The sequence below is a fragment of the Mus musculus genome, chromosome 2 (genome assembly GCF_000001635.26).
Source record: "Mus musculus strain C57BL/6J chromosome 2, GRCm38.p6 C57BL/6J".
NCBI lineage: Eukaryota > Metazoa > Chordata > Mammalia > Rodentia > Muridae > Mus > Mus musculus.
Window position 1 is genome coordinate 60841566 of NC_000068.7, and position 16783 is coordinate 60858348.

A 16783-nucleotide genomic window follows, 5' to 3' on the forward strand; every position below is an offset into this window, starting at 1 on the left:
CAAAGTGCTGCTGTATGTAAGCATTTACTGCTCGATGTGATTTGATGTTTCTATGCTTTCCACAATGATCTTTGCTCTCAAAGGTAGTTCTGGCTCCTTAGTTTAAATTAGAACTCTGTTACTTAGCTGACATAATGCAATTGCAAGGGAATAACACATTTATATTCTATTCATCAACATTAGTACGAAATGCAAATTTACTATGGAACCTGATGCGCATGCATCCTTCTCTTAAGATGCAGGAAGTGGAGGCGGTCTTATTTCCAATGAGAAAAGCGTGAATGATCTGCACCATGGAGATCCTGATGCTTGTGAAACCAGAGGGACACCATCCCAGCAGGAACCAAGAACTTACACACACTCAAGACGAGCTTAGCTTGATAATTATGTTTCTGACAAATAATGTCAGCTGGTTTCTCCTATGGGATTGACTAGCTCCTATCAGGCTTCTATGAAAGATGAGTACTCTTAAAAAAGATCTAGCCATCAATTTTTCTTAATTTCATATTTTATTTCTCAAATGCCAAATTAAGAAAATGCAAATTTTACTTGTATGTTGGCATTCTACTAGCACGTGTGAATACTAAGAAAGTGACCAAGAGTTGCACGTGTAGGGTCTTAGATATTTTCATATATATTTATTTTATGCACCTCTCCTTTAACATAACCTACATTCTCTTTGGCTATGATCAAGGAAGTCTTGGCAGCTAAGGCAAAGCAATTATACTCACGGTTGGCAGAGCTTCACCAGGTCTTGATCAGTGGTATTGGGGGGCAGGCCTCGGATGTAGAGGTTTGTCTTGCTCAGCTGATCCCATCCTGAGTTGCTACTGCTGCTACTGTTGTTATTACTGCTGGTGGTGCTGGGACTGGGTGGGGCCATGGGGTGTGCTGGGACCAGAGACTGCTGCAAAACAAAAACCAGGGAGTGTCAGAGCAAAAGTAAGGGATCAAGCACCACTCAGAGGCTATGTGAGCTACCAAATAGAATAAAGACAGCAAAATTAAACACAGATTATCCTCAGCTACTGTGATCTAAAATTTAACTTACAGGTGAAAAAATATCTATTCATCTTTAGACAAACAACTCAAAAAACTCTCAATATGAAATAAAAGAATTTTACTCATCAATATCTGAAATGTGGATGAATTTATGGATAATCAATTTATTCAGACATTTTAAGGAACACATCTCCTGAGGCTCAAAATTAACTTGCATGAGGTCACATGATACTGTTGTCATCTTAATATACACTAGTTTAGAAATCACCAGGCTTTTGAAAAGCCTTCAGATTCTGAAGACTATTTGATTGAAAGTAGCTGATTATTTAAAGTACTCTTTAAAAGGAGACTACTCTTAAAATGTCAGAAAGTTAGAGCTTCACCCAGAGCCTCTCACTTCTAAGCTAGATCTGTGGCTTCATGGAGACATCTGGATGAGATTCACTGCACGATGCTTCACTCTGGCTGACCTTGTGAAATTTAACCCCTGTGAGAAAGCTGTGGCAGTTGGAAACCTTCCCAAGAGGGCATCTTGTAAAGCCTGCAGCTAAGGGTTTCTCAGGCTTGGCTCTCCAGTCAGCAGCCACCTAGGAAGAGTGTCTGAAGTATGCACACCAGATACTGCTGCTCTGAGCGCGAGCTGGTGGAGGGAAACCACAGCTCTCTGACCCTAGGCCCCACACAAGACTTTTGAGGAAGTTAAAGGGCTCAGCCCAATGACAGTGAGGTGGACCCAAACTGTCCTCACAGCCAATGTGCCGCAGGAGCAGGAAGTAGTCTCCTTCATATTTTCTATAAATATGAAATATATTAAGTAGTAAATATATTAAGCCAAGAATAGCAGTTACACAACAGTTTGAACATACAAAAACCTAAATACTTGCCAGACATGCAACAAAGATTTCAAATATTGATGTCAGACATTTACTACTACAGACAAAAATGTATTCCATAAGGCATATGGAAGAAAAATTAAACTCCACAGCAGAAAATGTGAACAGTCAACATATACAACTCTCATGTATCTTGCCAGCAATTTCAGATGCCCACTGTAGACATCATGGTCTGTGCCTAGCTTCTGCCATGAACATGCTAATTCCACAACATCTTAACAAGCTGAGAACTCAGTAACTCTTTCTTCTGGTCCTTTACCTTCGTCCCTCTCCGTTCAGGGTCCCTGCTACGTTGTCACTCAAATACTACTTCATCTAAAGAGACTCTTTCAGAAGGAGAGTACTTGGAAAAACTGATCAAAGGATGAGGAAATTCTACTTCATAAGAGCTGAACTTGAGTTAGGAATATTGTTATTGCTTAATCTAAAACCCAAACTGCCCTGCCTGAGATTCTATCCTTCCAACCCATGCTTTATAGCTTTCAGGGGCAAGTAAATTCACATGCTGTGTCTATAATCTATGGACTATAGGCACTGGTTTCTAGGTATAAAACCACCTGGCCCTGTCTCCTGTTATGCCACAGATGTCACACAAAACTCTGTTCTTCTTTACTCAAGTCTCAGTATCTCCATGTATCCATTCTCTTTTCTTCTCATAGTTAAACTGAGATCTAGACAGGTACACTCATTAGCCCCCATCTACCAAGCCTCTGACTGTCAAAGAAATGGTAACCATAGACAGAAGTAGGTAAGACCACATGTTCTCTTAAATGTCATGTAATCAGTGCCCAAGATACCATCCCAGAGCACAAGGCAATTGGTATAGATAGAAGGATAGAATGGCAGGATAGAAGATGCTGGCTATTGAACAAAATCAGGAATGAAGAGCTAGGCTGTAGTCAGAGGTAGAACATTTGCCTAACAGGCAGAGTCTTAGGTAAAATAATTATATGTGACACCAGGGATGACATCAGGAGAAGTAGTAGAAAAGGGCTGCGGTTTGGGGCCTTCCCAGCTCCTAACCTATTTGCAAAACTACAGCAGGGACACCAACCACAGACTTTCTAAACACTGCATTTCAATCCAAGTTGGGTCCATGCTATCCCTGATCTTATCTGGTTCTGAGTTGGGGGCATTTTGGGTGTGGACTTGTTCTGATTAGAACATATGGGTTATCATTAATTTGGGGACTTAGAATTAAAAATAGATTTTAATTTATTTATATATTATTGATGGAAAAGATCCATGATTTGTACTTCTAAATTTATAAGTGATTTACAGTATGACGCTTGATAGGCATCCATATTTATAATAACCATAGTTTGCCACAGAGGGAAGCAGGTGGGGAACCTTGATCTTCCTGCTGGGCTGCATGTCCGGGCACAGGACCTTCTAGAGTTCAGATTCCAAGAAGGGCACGAGGGTCCCAAATTCCCATGAGGACCACAAGGATGCTGACTCCTCTACAATGCAAAGTTCAAGTTAAACTTTACCCAAATCACAAGGCTTCCCAGAAGTATCGCAAGACAGAGAAGGATGCCTGAGAGAGAACTAAAGATTTCAGTCAGGGAAAAAAAAGGTATAGAAAATTTTAGATTAAAGATTACCTTTTTAGAACTCAGCAAGTCTGAGCAGGGACTACAGCTCAGTAGTAGACATGCACGAGAATCTGTGTTCAGTGACAACCCCCACCCCCATGTCCCCTAAGTGGCCCCATATCCCCACCCCCCACCCCCACAACACACACACACAAGGTCACTGGGTCTAAAAATGTAACCCCTATGGAGAACAGTACATGTTTAAGGACAAAAATCCCCCAAACAATAGAGACTTCACTCCTAAACATCCAGGAAGGATTGAGAATGGTCTAAACAGCCTGGGTACTAAGCATAAATGGGTGCCGATTTGCTAAGTGTTGCATGTTTTGTGTGCCCCGTGTCCTGCTTTCTGTCTCACTCAATAAACAGGTACAGCACTGTACTCTCAGTGTACAGATTAGGAAACTGTCTTAGGAGCACTTAACTACTGTGCAATGACACACAGTAAGTCTGGGCAGGGCTGCGGTTTGAACTGAGATATGCCAGATAACAAAGTCAGAACCTTCAACACCCTAAGTGGCCTCCCAACACCTCCCATCTCTTCAATGTGCCAAACTGCTTTCCTTCATTGGCTCTGCCCATCCTCTTGCAACCTAATTACCAAGTTCTTGCTACTTTGCAGTGTGACTCTTTGTACCACCAGCTGTTACACCAGAGCCAAAGGTGCCTCTGGATTAGTCTAATTAGCACGCGGTGAACTAGTGGAGGTAAAAAAAAAAAAAAAAAAAAAAAAAAACATTAGTTTGAAAAGGATTAAATAAATTCTGCTTTTAAATTGTCCTGTTAAAGAAAGGTTCTGAGAGTGAGAGAAGAGGTGACAGCTTGGCATGCATGCAGTTGGGTTCAACTGCACATTCGACAAGAAAGGATAAAGGGATGAATCTTTTGTTTTTTGTGAAACAGGGTCTTGCTACGTAGCCCCAGTCTGGCCTCAAATTCATAATCACTGGGCCTCCCAGGCACAGGGGTTGAAGGTCTGCACCACTACACCCAGCAAAATGAATGAATTTTGACAGCCACAATGGAAAACATTACAGAGGTTCTTTTAAAAGTTACAAACAATAGTCTAGCATCTATAATCCCAGCACTTGGGAGCCTGAGGCAGGGGGATTGAAAATTTGAGACCAGTCTGGGCTATATATAGTAAGATTCAATAAAACAACAAAAAAACATAAACAAAAAGAGAGCTATCATGACCCAATAATCACACTATATCTAAAGGGACTTGAAACCAGTGTGTCGGAGCAACACCTACACTTCCTTGATTGTATCAGCAACCGTTCACAAACCCCAACAAGTGGTAACAAACTAAATGTCCATCAAGTGATGGATAGGCCAGGAAAATGCTTACATTACACTGCAATTAGATGCAGTGGAATATTATTTAGCCATGAAAACTGACTCTGTGTTACACCATCATGGATAGAATTAGAGGTTATATGTTAAGAGAAATACACAGAAATGATGTCCATCATACATAAAATCTAAAACAGCCAATCTGGTACAAGTTGGGAGTACAATAGTGACTGCAGAGACTATGAAGAGTAGAGGGGAGGGGGCTGTGAATAGGTTTATCAAACCATGCCAAGTCAGTGGTCAGCAGGAGTGAGAGGGTTCAGTGTGCTATTTATTCTGTACCAGCACAAGTGCTGATAACGTGAATGGACTGAATGTTTCAAAAGGTAGAAAGGATTTTGAAAGTTTTCAACATGAAGAAATAATTTTTGAGGAGAGAGGTTTATCCTGATTTATACAATGGGTAATACATTTATGGAAATATCACAATACCCCATTAACATGTACAATTGTATATTTTAATATATCAGTTAAAATAATTTGATGGAAGTAAATAAGTCATTGATCTCATTAAGATTATTAAAAGTGAGAGAATGAACTCTGGACATGCCTTCTGAAAGCTACCATGGGATAACGCTGGAAACTGCAGTCAGAATTTTAATGTTTGACATGAAGTAGGGCAAAATTAAACCTTCACTTGTAAATAGAATTAAAACAAACTCAAACACTGATTGAGTCTTTAACTACAGCTTTAGAACTTGATAAATCTCAAGTGACTAGACTTATAGTCAGAGTATGTGCCTAGATGGCACAAATGGAAACTTACTTAAAAAAAATAAAATACAGTCATGAGGGACAACTTCAACCAGGCTGTTCTGTCACTGACTGACCATCAACAATCTACCTGGGAAAATCCATCGAGTGCTTTGCAACATGAAGACACCCTGTGCGCAAAGCAGTTTAAATCCATCATCCAATCAGGGATCCCAGGCCATAGTTAGGACCCAGTCAGCCCCGAAGAGCCCAATGTCTGTCTGAGGCTTCTCTAGATTTTCACTGGCTGAAGTTCCATGAACAGGCCACAATTCTTATCTCTCCAGTGGGTAGGGAAAACAAGGTAATAGAGTTTCATGGTCGCATTTACCTGAGCTTAATGTGAATAGTAGTTAGGGTTTCTACTGCTGTGATAAAAACACCATGACCAAAGGCAACTTGGGCAGGAAAGGCTTTATTTCATCTTACACCTCGTAGTCCATCGTCTACGGAAGTTAGAGCAAGAACTTAAGGCAGAAGCTGATACAAAGACCATAAAGGAATGCTGCTTACTGGCTAGCTCCTCCTGGCTTACTCAGCCTGCTTTCTTTTACACCCCAGGAGCACCTGCCCTGGGGTGGTATGGCCCACAATGGACTGGGACTTCCCATATCAATCAGTAATTAAGAAAATGTTCTATAAACTTGCCTATCAGCCATTCTTACAGGAGCATTTTCTCAATTAAGATGCCCTCTTCAAAAATGTTTATGTTTATATTATGTTTACTCTCTCTCTCTCTCCCCCTCCTTCTCTTCCTCCTCCTCCTCCTCTCTCTCTCTTTCTCAATCTCTCTCTCCATCTCCCTCTCCCTCTCTCTATCTCCCTCTCTCCATGAACAGATGACATCAGAAGTTCTTGTTGGTACTCAGGAGAGCTTCCTATATGCACAGTTTTATGGGATTCCTGTGGTCGGCATTCAGAGAGCACTTCCTGCACAGGCAGTGATGTCTACCCTGCCATGAAGACTCTCAGATTTTTTCACTCACAGATCGGCAGCAGGCCAAAGGTAACCAAGGTTCTGCCTTCAGCATCTTATCTCCTGTAAACAGTACCAGGCATGTCTTCTACATCAACGCAAGGCCTTTATGGAAAAAGTAAAACAAACTGTATGTGAACTAAAACCAACTAGTCACCAGGTCATTGTTATAGACAGTAATTCAGCCAAGCCCATTACAGCTAAAGACTTGCTATTTTGACCTGTCTCCTTTCCCTTCTATCACTAATAAGCTAAAGAACGCCCATCCCCATCTCATGGTTTTACATAGGGACCTCCCTAAGAATTCTAGTATATTTTAGAGAAAAAAGACACATAGGATGTATCTTCCGAGTTGCCTCCAATCTCCTTTAAGACTACCCTGTTGACAGACTATGTTAGAATGCCCACCCTAAATTTAAAAGGTTATAACTGGCCCCTCTTTAGTCCCCAGGCACATGCGTATAACACATTTATCACCGCCACTCAAACACCAACTACTTCCCTTTTCTCTACTGCTCCTCAGAGCAGAGAGACCTTATGGAACATGAGGAAATAGTACACTGTCACATCTTCATGAGAAAGAGTTATGTAATGACACCATGGAGGATGCTAATGGTCACACACTGGTTTATCTTCCCATCATTCTGCATGCAAGAGAAAGTCAACCATTTAATGAAACTAGCAAACAAGAAGGGGCGAACACAAACATCCAATTCCATCCCAGTTGGGATGTTGACATCTATAGGGCTGGAATGGACGTTGAGAAATCAACCGCTGGTGAAAGAAAGTGGAGGAGGAGACATGAGGGGATGGAATTGGAAAGCTAAGAATCAGACGACAGGACCCTGCTGTCTTTACAGGATGACCTGAAGCACCTGCTGGATAGTGTCCCACTGGCCTGTGTCCAGGATGTAAGGAAGTAGCTATTAATCCTCCTCAACAGGTGGATATTATAGGGTTCAATCCCCTAGCTAATTAGGTGATGAAACTTGTTCTCCTATCCTTGCTATCCCTCGTTTGGAAATAAACCCGGTAGCAGTCCCTTGAGATTATGAAAACAGGCAACAGATTATTAAGTACTTTTTGGTTGGATGCAAGCTTGCCAAAGGAGAGGGACACATGTTACATTAGCTATTCAAGTAAAATCTGAAAATAAAAATTCTCTAGTGGGGGCTGGAGAGATGGCTGGGAGGTTAAGAATATTTGCTGCTCTTGCAGAGGACCAGGTTGTTCCCAGAACCCACAGGATGGGTTACAGCTGTCTGTAATTATAATTCCAGGGCATCTGACAGCCTCTTTTGGCCTTGGTGGGCACTAGGTGTGCATGCAGGAAAAAACACATAAAATTAAAATTTATACATCTACGAAAAAATTGTCCAGATTAGGAAGGAAAGCTTCCTGATAGTGGCGCCCTTAGCCTCAACCACACTTAACTGCATCGTAAGCCATGGTACGGGATGTTTTGCTAAAAACAGAATTCAACCAAGGACAGGTGAGGAGGAGAGGATGACAGAGAAGGCGGGTCAAAGTGTAAGCTGCATATTAAGGACCAGTAATACTGGACAGTAGAGGTGTAAAGTAGCCAGAACAGAGGAAGGACCGTTATGCAAGTCTATCAGCAACGCACCTGTCCCAGTTTGCTTTCTATTGGCACGATGAACACTGTCACAAAAGGCAACTTGGGGAAAAAATGATATATTTACCTTACACTCCCAGGGCACAGTCTACCAGTGAGGGAAATTGGGGCAGAAACTCGGCACAGAGAGGTCACAGGGAAATAAAGATGCTGTTGCTTACTGCCTTTCTCAGCCTGCTTTCTTACACAACTCAGGACCACCTGCCCGGGAGGGTGGGGGTCATCATCCACAGTGGGCTGGGCCCTCCCACATCAATCATTAATAATAATAATTAATAAATAAAAACAAAAAGAACTTGACCTACGAAACCATGCATTGTGGGTAAGGTATGCTTCCTTCCATGGGTAACTGATGTGTGCTATAAGTTCTTTTCACCCCCTTTCCAGCTACTACCTCATGTTTATCCAGTTGTTTGATCCCTTGGGACTTCCCTCTATTGTTTACATCCTCTCTCACATCTGCCATGAGGTCTGTGCTGCATTTTCTTCATGAGATTTTTTTTTTCAATTGAAGTTTCCTAGATAATCCTGGCCTGTACTAAGTTGGCAAAACTAAACAGCAAACACCCAACCTGTTTGGTTTGCAGGAAGCTCTGAGAGCATGATGGAAAGGGAGATTTGCAAAGGCTAGGGTAGAACCTAGAAAGCAAGTTAGAGTCTATGATGTCACAGGTCCCCAAGTCTCACAGGAAGAGTAGGATGGCATTAGATTAAGAAGGTTGCTTGTGGGGAATATCAAACGAGTCACCATCACCCCAAATCCCCAGTGGGAAGTGAAGACTTCTGGGTAGGGCAATCAGCAAGGACAGATTCAGCCTGCCTTAGCCAGGAACAAGAATGAATGAATCTGCACAGCTCAGTCGCTCCTGTGGGAAAATCACAAGGGAGGCTGGTGGGTTTCTAAGCTCTCTTCCAGCTCTAAAATGCTACAGCTGACTCAAATTCCTTGCCAGCCCTGCTTATGCACATTGAGACAGAAGGTAGCAAGCTGCTGCCAGACAGGCGGACAGACAAATGGAGCCCCAGAAAGGATGGGCAGACCCCAACCATAGTGTCACAGCAACCATGCCCGCCTATACTCGGGCCCACACTATGCATCTATCTGATCACTGAGGAAGAAATGGCCCCAAATACAAGCTAAACTAAAGTAACAATGGGCCACGGAAAGGAACAAAGTGAAAAGTGAGGACACAGAGAAAAGTATTTACAAACAAAATCAACTGTCTCAGCTACACTGGGGCTCCAGGCTCCTCCGCAGCCTGGTGCTCCTGGATTTGGGCATGGATAAAAGTGATATTTCCAGTTCTGCTCACTTGCAACAGCTCCAAAGCCACCTTAAGAGAAAAACTCAAGACAGAGCAAACTGCGCCGGCAGACAAGCAGCTCTTGTACATGGTAAACAAACTGTTGCCCCACTCAGGTGTGAGAGTAACAAAGGCATTGCGGAATGCTGAAGCCAGGTGTGTGGGGTTTGCCTCCTCCCGAGGAGCCCCAAACGTGGAATCTCCAGGCTGAGCCAATTCTCTGCCTTAGAGTGAGTGGCACAGAGGAAAGGTTTCCTCATAGTTTTACTAAAAACAAACCAGCAGACAAAACTTCTGGGGAAGAGAAATTTCAGCTGAGCACCCGTGCTGCACTCTGGAGAGGGAGGGAGTTCAGGAGGAAGCACCCAGGCTCGGTTGTTCTCCAAAGTTAATTCACAGCGCAGGCTATGCCTTTGCTTAGAGTTCCTTCCAGGACAAGAAATCTTGCTGAGGTGGCAAAATTCTCCGAGCGGCAATTACACACTCCGAAATTCTCCCTGCTAAACAATACTTACAGAAAACACTGCAACACAAGTGAGCCGGCATTAAGTGGGAAAATTTAGGAGCACGTTTTAAAACAAAACATTAGTCCCTGAATGACTCGATCCACATCACTCACTGATTTTAGACACAGAGGGACACCTGCGAGTGAGTGCCTCTTATTTGTGGTTTCAAAAATTCATCTCCAGAGAGAAAAGTATTCTGCATAATATTCTTCGGAAACTGTGTAAGGAACATCTGAACTCTTATTTAAGAACCTACATGAAATACTGTCTGTCCTCTGACGCTGTGATTTATGCAATATACCTACAGGACATTTTTTAGTGAACAGAACTCAAAACATGAAGTTTCTTTTTTCTCTCTTTGCATGAAGTTTCTTTTTTCTCTCTTTGTACTTCTGGGTACTGAGCCAAGCACTCAAGACTGTGGGCCCCTGTGACCCTGCTCTGGTAAAGTTGCTATTTGGTCCTTCCTCTCTGGAATGATGCAGCTGGTTACACACGATACATGGGGATGACTGTGAGAGACTCTGACTGGGGTGGTGCTGCCCTGCGCAGGCGTCTAAACAGTCTAAGGAGTGGACAGCCTCTCTCAGTTAGTACTGCCTACAACTACAGCTTTAGTTGAAACAAAACAAAACAAAACAAAACTTTCCCCTTTGGATCTGCCTTAGAAATTTAGTTCTTGTCTGAACTCCACCCTGTAAACACACAGAGACGCAGGCATGTAAAACTGAAACAATTTTTGGTGGGATAATTTCTTGACCTTTTGTAATACGGTAAATATTTTCTAGTTGTTCATTATTATTATTATTATTATTATTTTAAGATATGTTGGTAGTGACTTACTGAGTTCACCTGACACCCCTCGTAACAGCTACCTACAGGTTCAAAACCAATGCTCTGCAAACACTTCTTAATCTTAAGTGCCTACAACACAGGAGCAGGTAGGATCTAAGGTTTGGCTCAGCGATGTCTCCCAGGGCAATCCAACAAGCCTCCGCCTTTGCTCTTAGGTTGTGGGGTCAAACCAGGAAGGCCCGTGCCAGCATTAAAGTGGAGCAAGCTATGAGCTATGGCAAAGAATAAAACCTTTAACTCATGGTGGGCTGGAGCACCAGATATTACAAATACATCCACTGGGAGAAACAGAAATCCTGAAAGACAGGAGGAAATGAGATTGGAATGGAATTTGTTAAAATTTTAATAAAGGATTTTTCAGACAATATATTTTCATCATATTTTCCTGTCAATCCTTCCTCAGCTCCCTAAGTACCCAACATTATGTTCTTTCTCTCTCCTCCTCTCTCTCAAAAGGAAAAGCAGCAAAACAGACTTCAAAATAAATTAGGCGAAAGACCACAACCAGACTCCATTCCATGGAGTCCATTTTGTGCTGGCCACTGACATAGGGACATGGGGCATCACCTGGACTGTGAAGTACACAGATGTGCATCAGAGGAAACAGATTTTCCCCTTCCCAGCAGGTATCAGAGGCAAAGAGCTTCCGGGTTAGAGGTGGCCTGTGTGTCAGCTGCCCTTTTCAGCAGGGATTTTATCTGGTTAGAACCCCTGTGGGTCTTGGGTGTATTACCTCAGTCTGTGAGTTCACATGTGCAATCTCCAGTGCCTGGGGATGCTGCTTCCTTACCATCACTCACCACCTCTGGCTCTTACATTCTTCCCATTGCCTCCTCCCGAGAGACCCCTGAACCTTGCGGGAGAGGGAGGGGTTTAGTAAAGATAGTTCTTTTGAGGGATAAAGAGAATGGGACCCTCCCCCCTTCCCCCCCTCAAAAAGGGAGTCTGGTTATAAAATGTTGAGAAACACAAACTAAGCCTAACTTTTCACTCTTTGGGCCTCCTGAAGTCAAACCACGTGTCTAATGTCACCACAAAAAGTAGAGGGAAATTCAGGTCTGTGTTCCCACAGAAGGTGTTAGCAGGCCCCGGTGCTCACAGGTTGTGAAACACCAAGGATGACAACAGCAGGACCTTCCCTAAGAAACTTCCACAGAACCAGTAGACTTGACACTCTAGCTCTGCTAAGACACTGGGGCCACAGTGTGTCTTTATTGTGGCTCTTGGCATCCACACTGCAATCATCCTGTATTTATCCACTGCTGATCTCCAGGTGGCTTCACGGGGCTGTCCATAGCTATGTTCAGATCTGTTTGTTGTTTGTTTGTTTTTGTTTTGTAGTACAACTTGGTAAGTAGCAATGCCTGGTCCTCATTTGAACAATCGCCATGAAAATACATTCAAGGTGAACTGGTATTTTCATTGGCTTGGATTAAGAACCGTTGGAGGGCCCGCTTTGCATGTCATAAACCCATATGCTTTAAAAAGTGACACTGTTTAATTCTCTTAAATGGGTTATCTGTAAGACTTTTCCTTCTGTTTACTTGTGTTTCCTTTTATCGGAAGTTCATAAATGCAAAACCTCAGATTTACTTTCTGGACAAACTGGGTTTCCTTACAGAGTCGAAGAATCTGTACAGATCCTGTTCCCAGAAGCCTCCGGGACACTCTGGGGGCGACTTTTTATCATCAGTATTTTGAGTCATTATTTCATCAATTACCTGGCATTTTCCATTTTCCCAGGGACACATTACTTTACATGTCACATTCTGACTCCCTAGGTAAACAGTGTTTGCGCTAACAATCTCTCCAAGACTGTCAACTCCTCCTGGAAGTCATCTCCAGGCTGTCCATCAGCAAAGCCACGGAGGAATCAAGCTTAGGAAATATGGGTGCCTTGGAAACTGGAAGTCAATGCTGGTTCAGGTATTTCTTCTTTTTATCTTTAACAAAGCAGACGGAAGGAAAACCTCATTCTGTGAAGGAGAATCTTAAACATTTTACAGAATTCAAACTGGGCACAGTAGCAAACACCTTTAATCCCAGTAGGCAGGAGCGGGTAGATCTCTATGAGTATGAGGTCAGCTTGGTCTACGTAGTGAGTTTTTGGTCAGACAGGGATGCATAGTAAGATACCATCCCAAAATTAAAAAAAAAAAATCAAAATTTATATAATTCAATCATGGCTTTTCTTCTTTAGATTCTAAAATTATATCACATTATCCCGTATAAAACGTATTGCTCAGCAATAGAAAAGTGCAAGTATGTAGGCTGCTGAATACCTTTTGCATTTTTGTTACTAAGGTTACAAGCTATGGGCTCATCATCTCCTGGTGCACAGTGCTCTACACTGAAGATGTCTCATAGCTCCTACCTAATGTATCCTGTGCTACATAGAGTTCTGGGTCTCCAGTTCTTATTCCAGGCTTTGAGGAAGATACTGGTGGGCTTGTGATACTTGTTTCTTGTGTTTGTATTTCCCCATCTTTTCATTAAGGTTAGCTTTATTAAAAATATTTTACATTTGCTGCACATAACAGAACACACAGTCTGTTACTCTCTACTGTTATCCCACATTAATCCAAATTATTAGCAACAGGCCTCACAAGTCCCTGTTCTCCTGAGTGAAAAAAAGAGGAGGAGCCTCCATCCCCACCCCCTCTCCCTCCACCACAGGAACAGGAAACAAGTTAGAGCTAAGGGGAAACTGGCTTTCGGGGACTCCACACTATGACAGTGGAAGGAGTCAGCTCTCTACTCCACCCACATTCAAGCATCTGCCAAGTGTTCCAGAAGAGGAAAGGGAAACCCAGGCCAGACACTGCACAGTCCTATCGAGAACAGAGCAGATAGGAACATGACATGACATGACAGTCTCCGAGTTAGGTGAATAGACATGCTGAAACCGGAGAACTGTGCATTGCTAAACCATTTTCAAAAGGACAAGGATTCAGGGGAAGGACAAATACCCCTTTGTAAAGGCAACTTCACCGATTCAGAGTCAGAAAAGTCAAGTCTTTGGAGAAGTTTTTTAACTAGATTTAAACTCAAAACAGTAGTTATCAGTCACGTTTAAGAATTAGGATCTAGAGCAGAGGTGGGCTGGCTTATTCTCTTAGAAAGAGAACTAAGAAAGGAAAACTTCTCCTATGGAAAACTACTTAGGAAGGAAAAGACAAGATTCCATGTCTACACCATGGGCAGGACACCAAAATGTGCATGTGGCAGAGTTCTCTCCTGTAGGACGGAAATAGCAAAGTAAGGTCAGAGTATATGGCTCAGCAGTGGAGTGCTGCCTAGCAAAGCCCTGGGTTTGATCCCAGCACTGCTCAATACACATAACTCAAGCATTCTAAACCATGAAATATTTTAAACCATGAAATAAATACGGAAATGTCATTCATAGCATTGATGGGTAATATTACTGAGCACTGTTTGTTTCTCACACCAAATAAGTGATCTGTGTAAATTCACCCATTTAATGACAAAAGGGTACACTTATTGCCATTTTGCAGATAAGGACAAAGAGAGAGCTACAGATTTCCCCAAGATTAGAGAGCAAGTGGCTATCTGCTTATGAAACAAAGCATTGTGGTAACCTTCAGTAGAGAAATCGAAGGGAGAGTAACACTTTGTTTCACTGGATTGGGGCCTTACTTTATATATAATACTATTTTACCACATAGATTACCACATAAAGTCCCTATTACCCAAAGTCTGTCGCAGAGCCACAGAGGTCAAGTGAAAATCATGGACTAGCACATTTGTAGAAACTCATCTTTGCTATAAACAGCATTCCTAACAACCGCTATTAAAGCCTTCCCAAATAAACAAAGCCCAAAGTCTTGGCTCAAGAAACTGGTTGTCAGATGTGAGACTGAAAGGTATGTCCTTCCTTCCTGCATCCCAAACAGCACTGCCAGGAGGAAAGGGTTATAGCTAAGAGACATTCAAGGGACACATTGCTTTCTAATGCTCCCAAAGTATGATATTTATCTCAACAAAAGATTATTAGCTTTGGATGAAAAAACAATTCTATCCTATCCTATCCTATAAACCCCTTGAGGACCAGAGGTCACGCCTAGTGTCCTCGGTCCCTATTACCCAGAGTCTGTCGCAGAGCCACAGAGGTCAAGTGAAAATCATGGACTAGCACATTTGGAGCCATTAACTTACAGACTCAATGCTAATGTTGAATGCTTAATAGCCCCAGGGCATAAAGATGGTGGTACTAGATGGTGAGGAAGCCTAAATACTTTGGGAAGAAGTCTGACATCTGGGGAGAAATATATAAACTGTGTCACTTTCCTGGTTGAAACGGAATCTTTTCTGTCACTGGAGAATTTTCTATCTCCTCTGCAGACTGAAGCATCTCAGAGCAATTTCTCACCTCCATGTGACTAATAATTCAGAAAGAAAAAAAAACCTACAAACAAAAAAACCTGAGTCCTAACATTCTTAATCTTCCAGCCTTTAGATACACAGGCTTTGTAGGGCCTGTCTTCTCTGCACACATTAATCAGAATCTCGATAAGCCCTACAGAGGATACAGTCACTCTGGGCTCCTCTGGCCTTTGGAGATGGCCACATCTACTCAGATAGGCTGTGTTCAGACCAGTCAGGATTCACTCTATTAGACTTTCAACTTAAAAATGACACCATCACTCCAAAACTTTACAATTGGTTTTAACCTTAGATAGTAGGAGATAAAGAGGTTTTCTGGAGGTATCTGGGGTTGGTTTTTTGGGTTTTGCTTGCCTTAGTTGTTTCTGTTGTTCTGATATAATAACCTGACATGAGCAACCGATGGAGAACGAGTTTAGACTGGTTTACAGTTCCAAAGATTCGGGAGAACCCATAAAGCCTGCCTCCAGAGACATTGTTCCTTCAGAAAAGACCCATTTCTTTCCGTTTCTGAGAACTTCCCAAACAGTGCAAATGTTCAAACACTTGAGTCTATGGGAGACATTTCCCATTCAAACCACACTTGTTCCCAACTTAAAGCCAGTCAGATTTTATCTCAAGATCCCTACAGTGACCTTGTTTCAAATAAAGTCACATTCTAAGGCTCTAGTTCAATGAATTTTATGGGGGGGGTATTATTCAAACCACTGTAGTAGTTTCTCTAAGGGGCTATTCTGGCTTCCCCGGTATTTTTTAAAACACCAGGCAGTGAGTTATAGGATTTGTACTGAGAGCTATTTTACATAAGCTTTCCTACCAATCAATTCTATAACCACATTCAGATCCTTCATAAAATACCTATCATCTTACTATCCCCTTAGCCAAGCTGAACTTGTACCTATGGCATGGACGACACTGTGGAGAGAGGTGATGTGTGACAAGACTTTTCCTGTGGAGACATAAGACATGTCTACTCCACCCAGAACAGACCAAAGCATGGATACCACCAAAGTCCAAGCTGCTCAACTCATTTAGAGTTTTATTTGGGTTAGACTTACAGGAATATGGGTAAAGGGTTGCTTTCAGGCACCAGAATGACTCAGAGATCACTGTATTACTAAGGTCCACCTCAGCATGGGTGACAGCTCACAAAATTGTGAACCTGGAGCATAGAGCAGACCCTGCATGCAGCTCAAAAGGATGTAGAGTGTCCTTTCCAAGTGCCTCAGTTGGCTTGAAAAGTTTTCCAGGTAGCTTCTCTTCTGCCTTCTTCCAGGCTGCTGCTCTAGTCTTAGAGTCTTCATAGGAGCTTTGCTTGCCTGAGAGACTTTTTACAGCTTGATTTCCTATTGTCTAAGGGTCACTCTTGACTTTTATTGTTTACTTTGGCAGGAAAGGGCCTAGTGAATCTAGTCAGTTTCAGGGACTTCCTGAAGCTATTTTGAACTGTTTACCTTCCTGCTTCAAGAGCTTCCCTGCAGGATGGAATGTCTCAATCTT

General features: G+C 42.4%; 1 protein-coding gene across 10 annotated transcripts in view; it reads right to left on the minus strand.

Annotated features, from left to right (window-relative positions):
* The window catches only part of Rbms1 (RNA binding motif, single stranded interacting protein 1), a 213688-nt gene that overhangs the window by 91373 nt on the left and 105532 nt on the right, over positions 1–16783 (minus strand). For all 10 annotated transcript variants that reach the window (XM_006499940.2, XM_030251908.1, XM_017319146.1 and 7 more), the window contains one exon: positions 732–907. In XM_006499940.2, coding sequence (XP_006500003.1) covers positions 732–907 — 176 coding nt within the window. The remainder of the gene's footprint in view (positions 1–731; positions 908–16783) is intronic.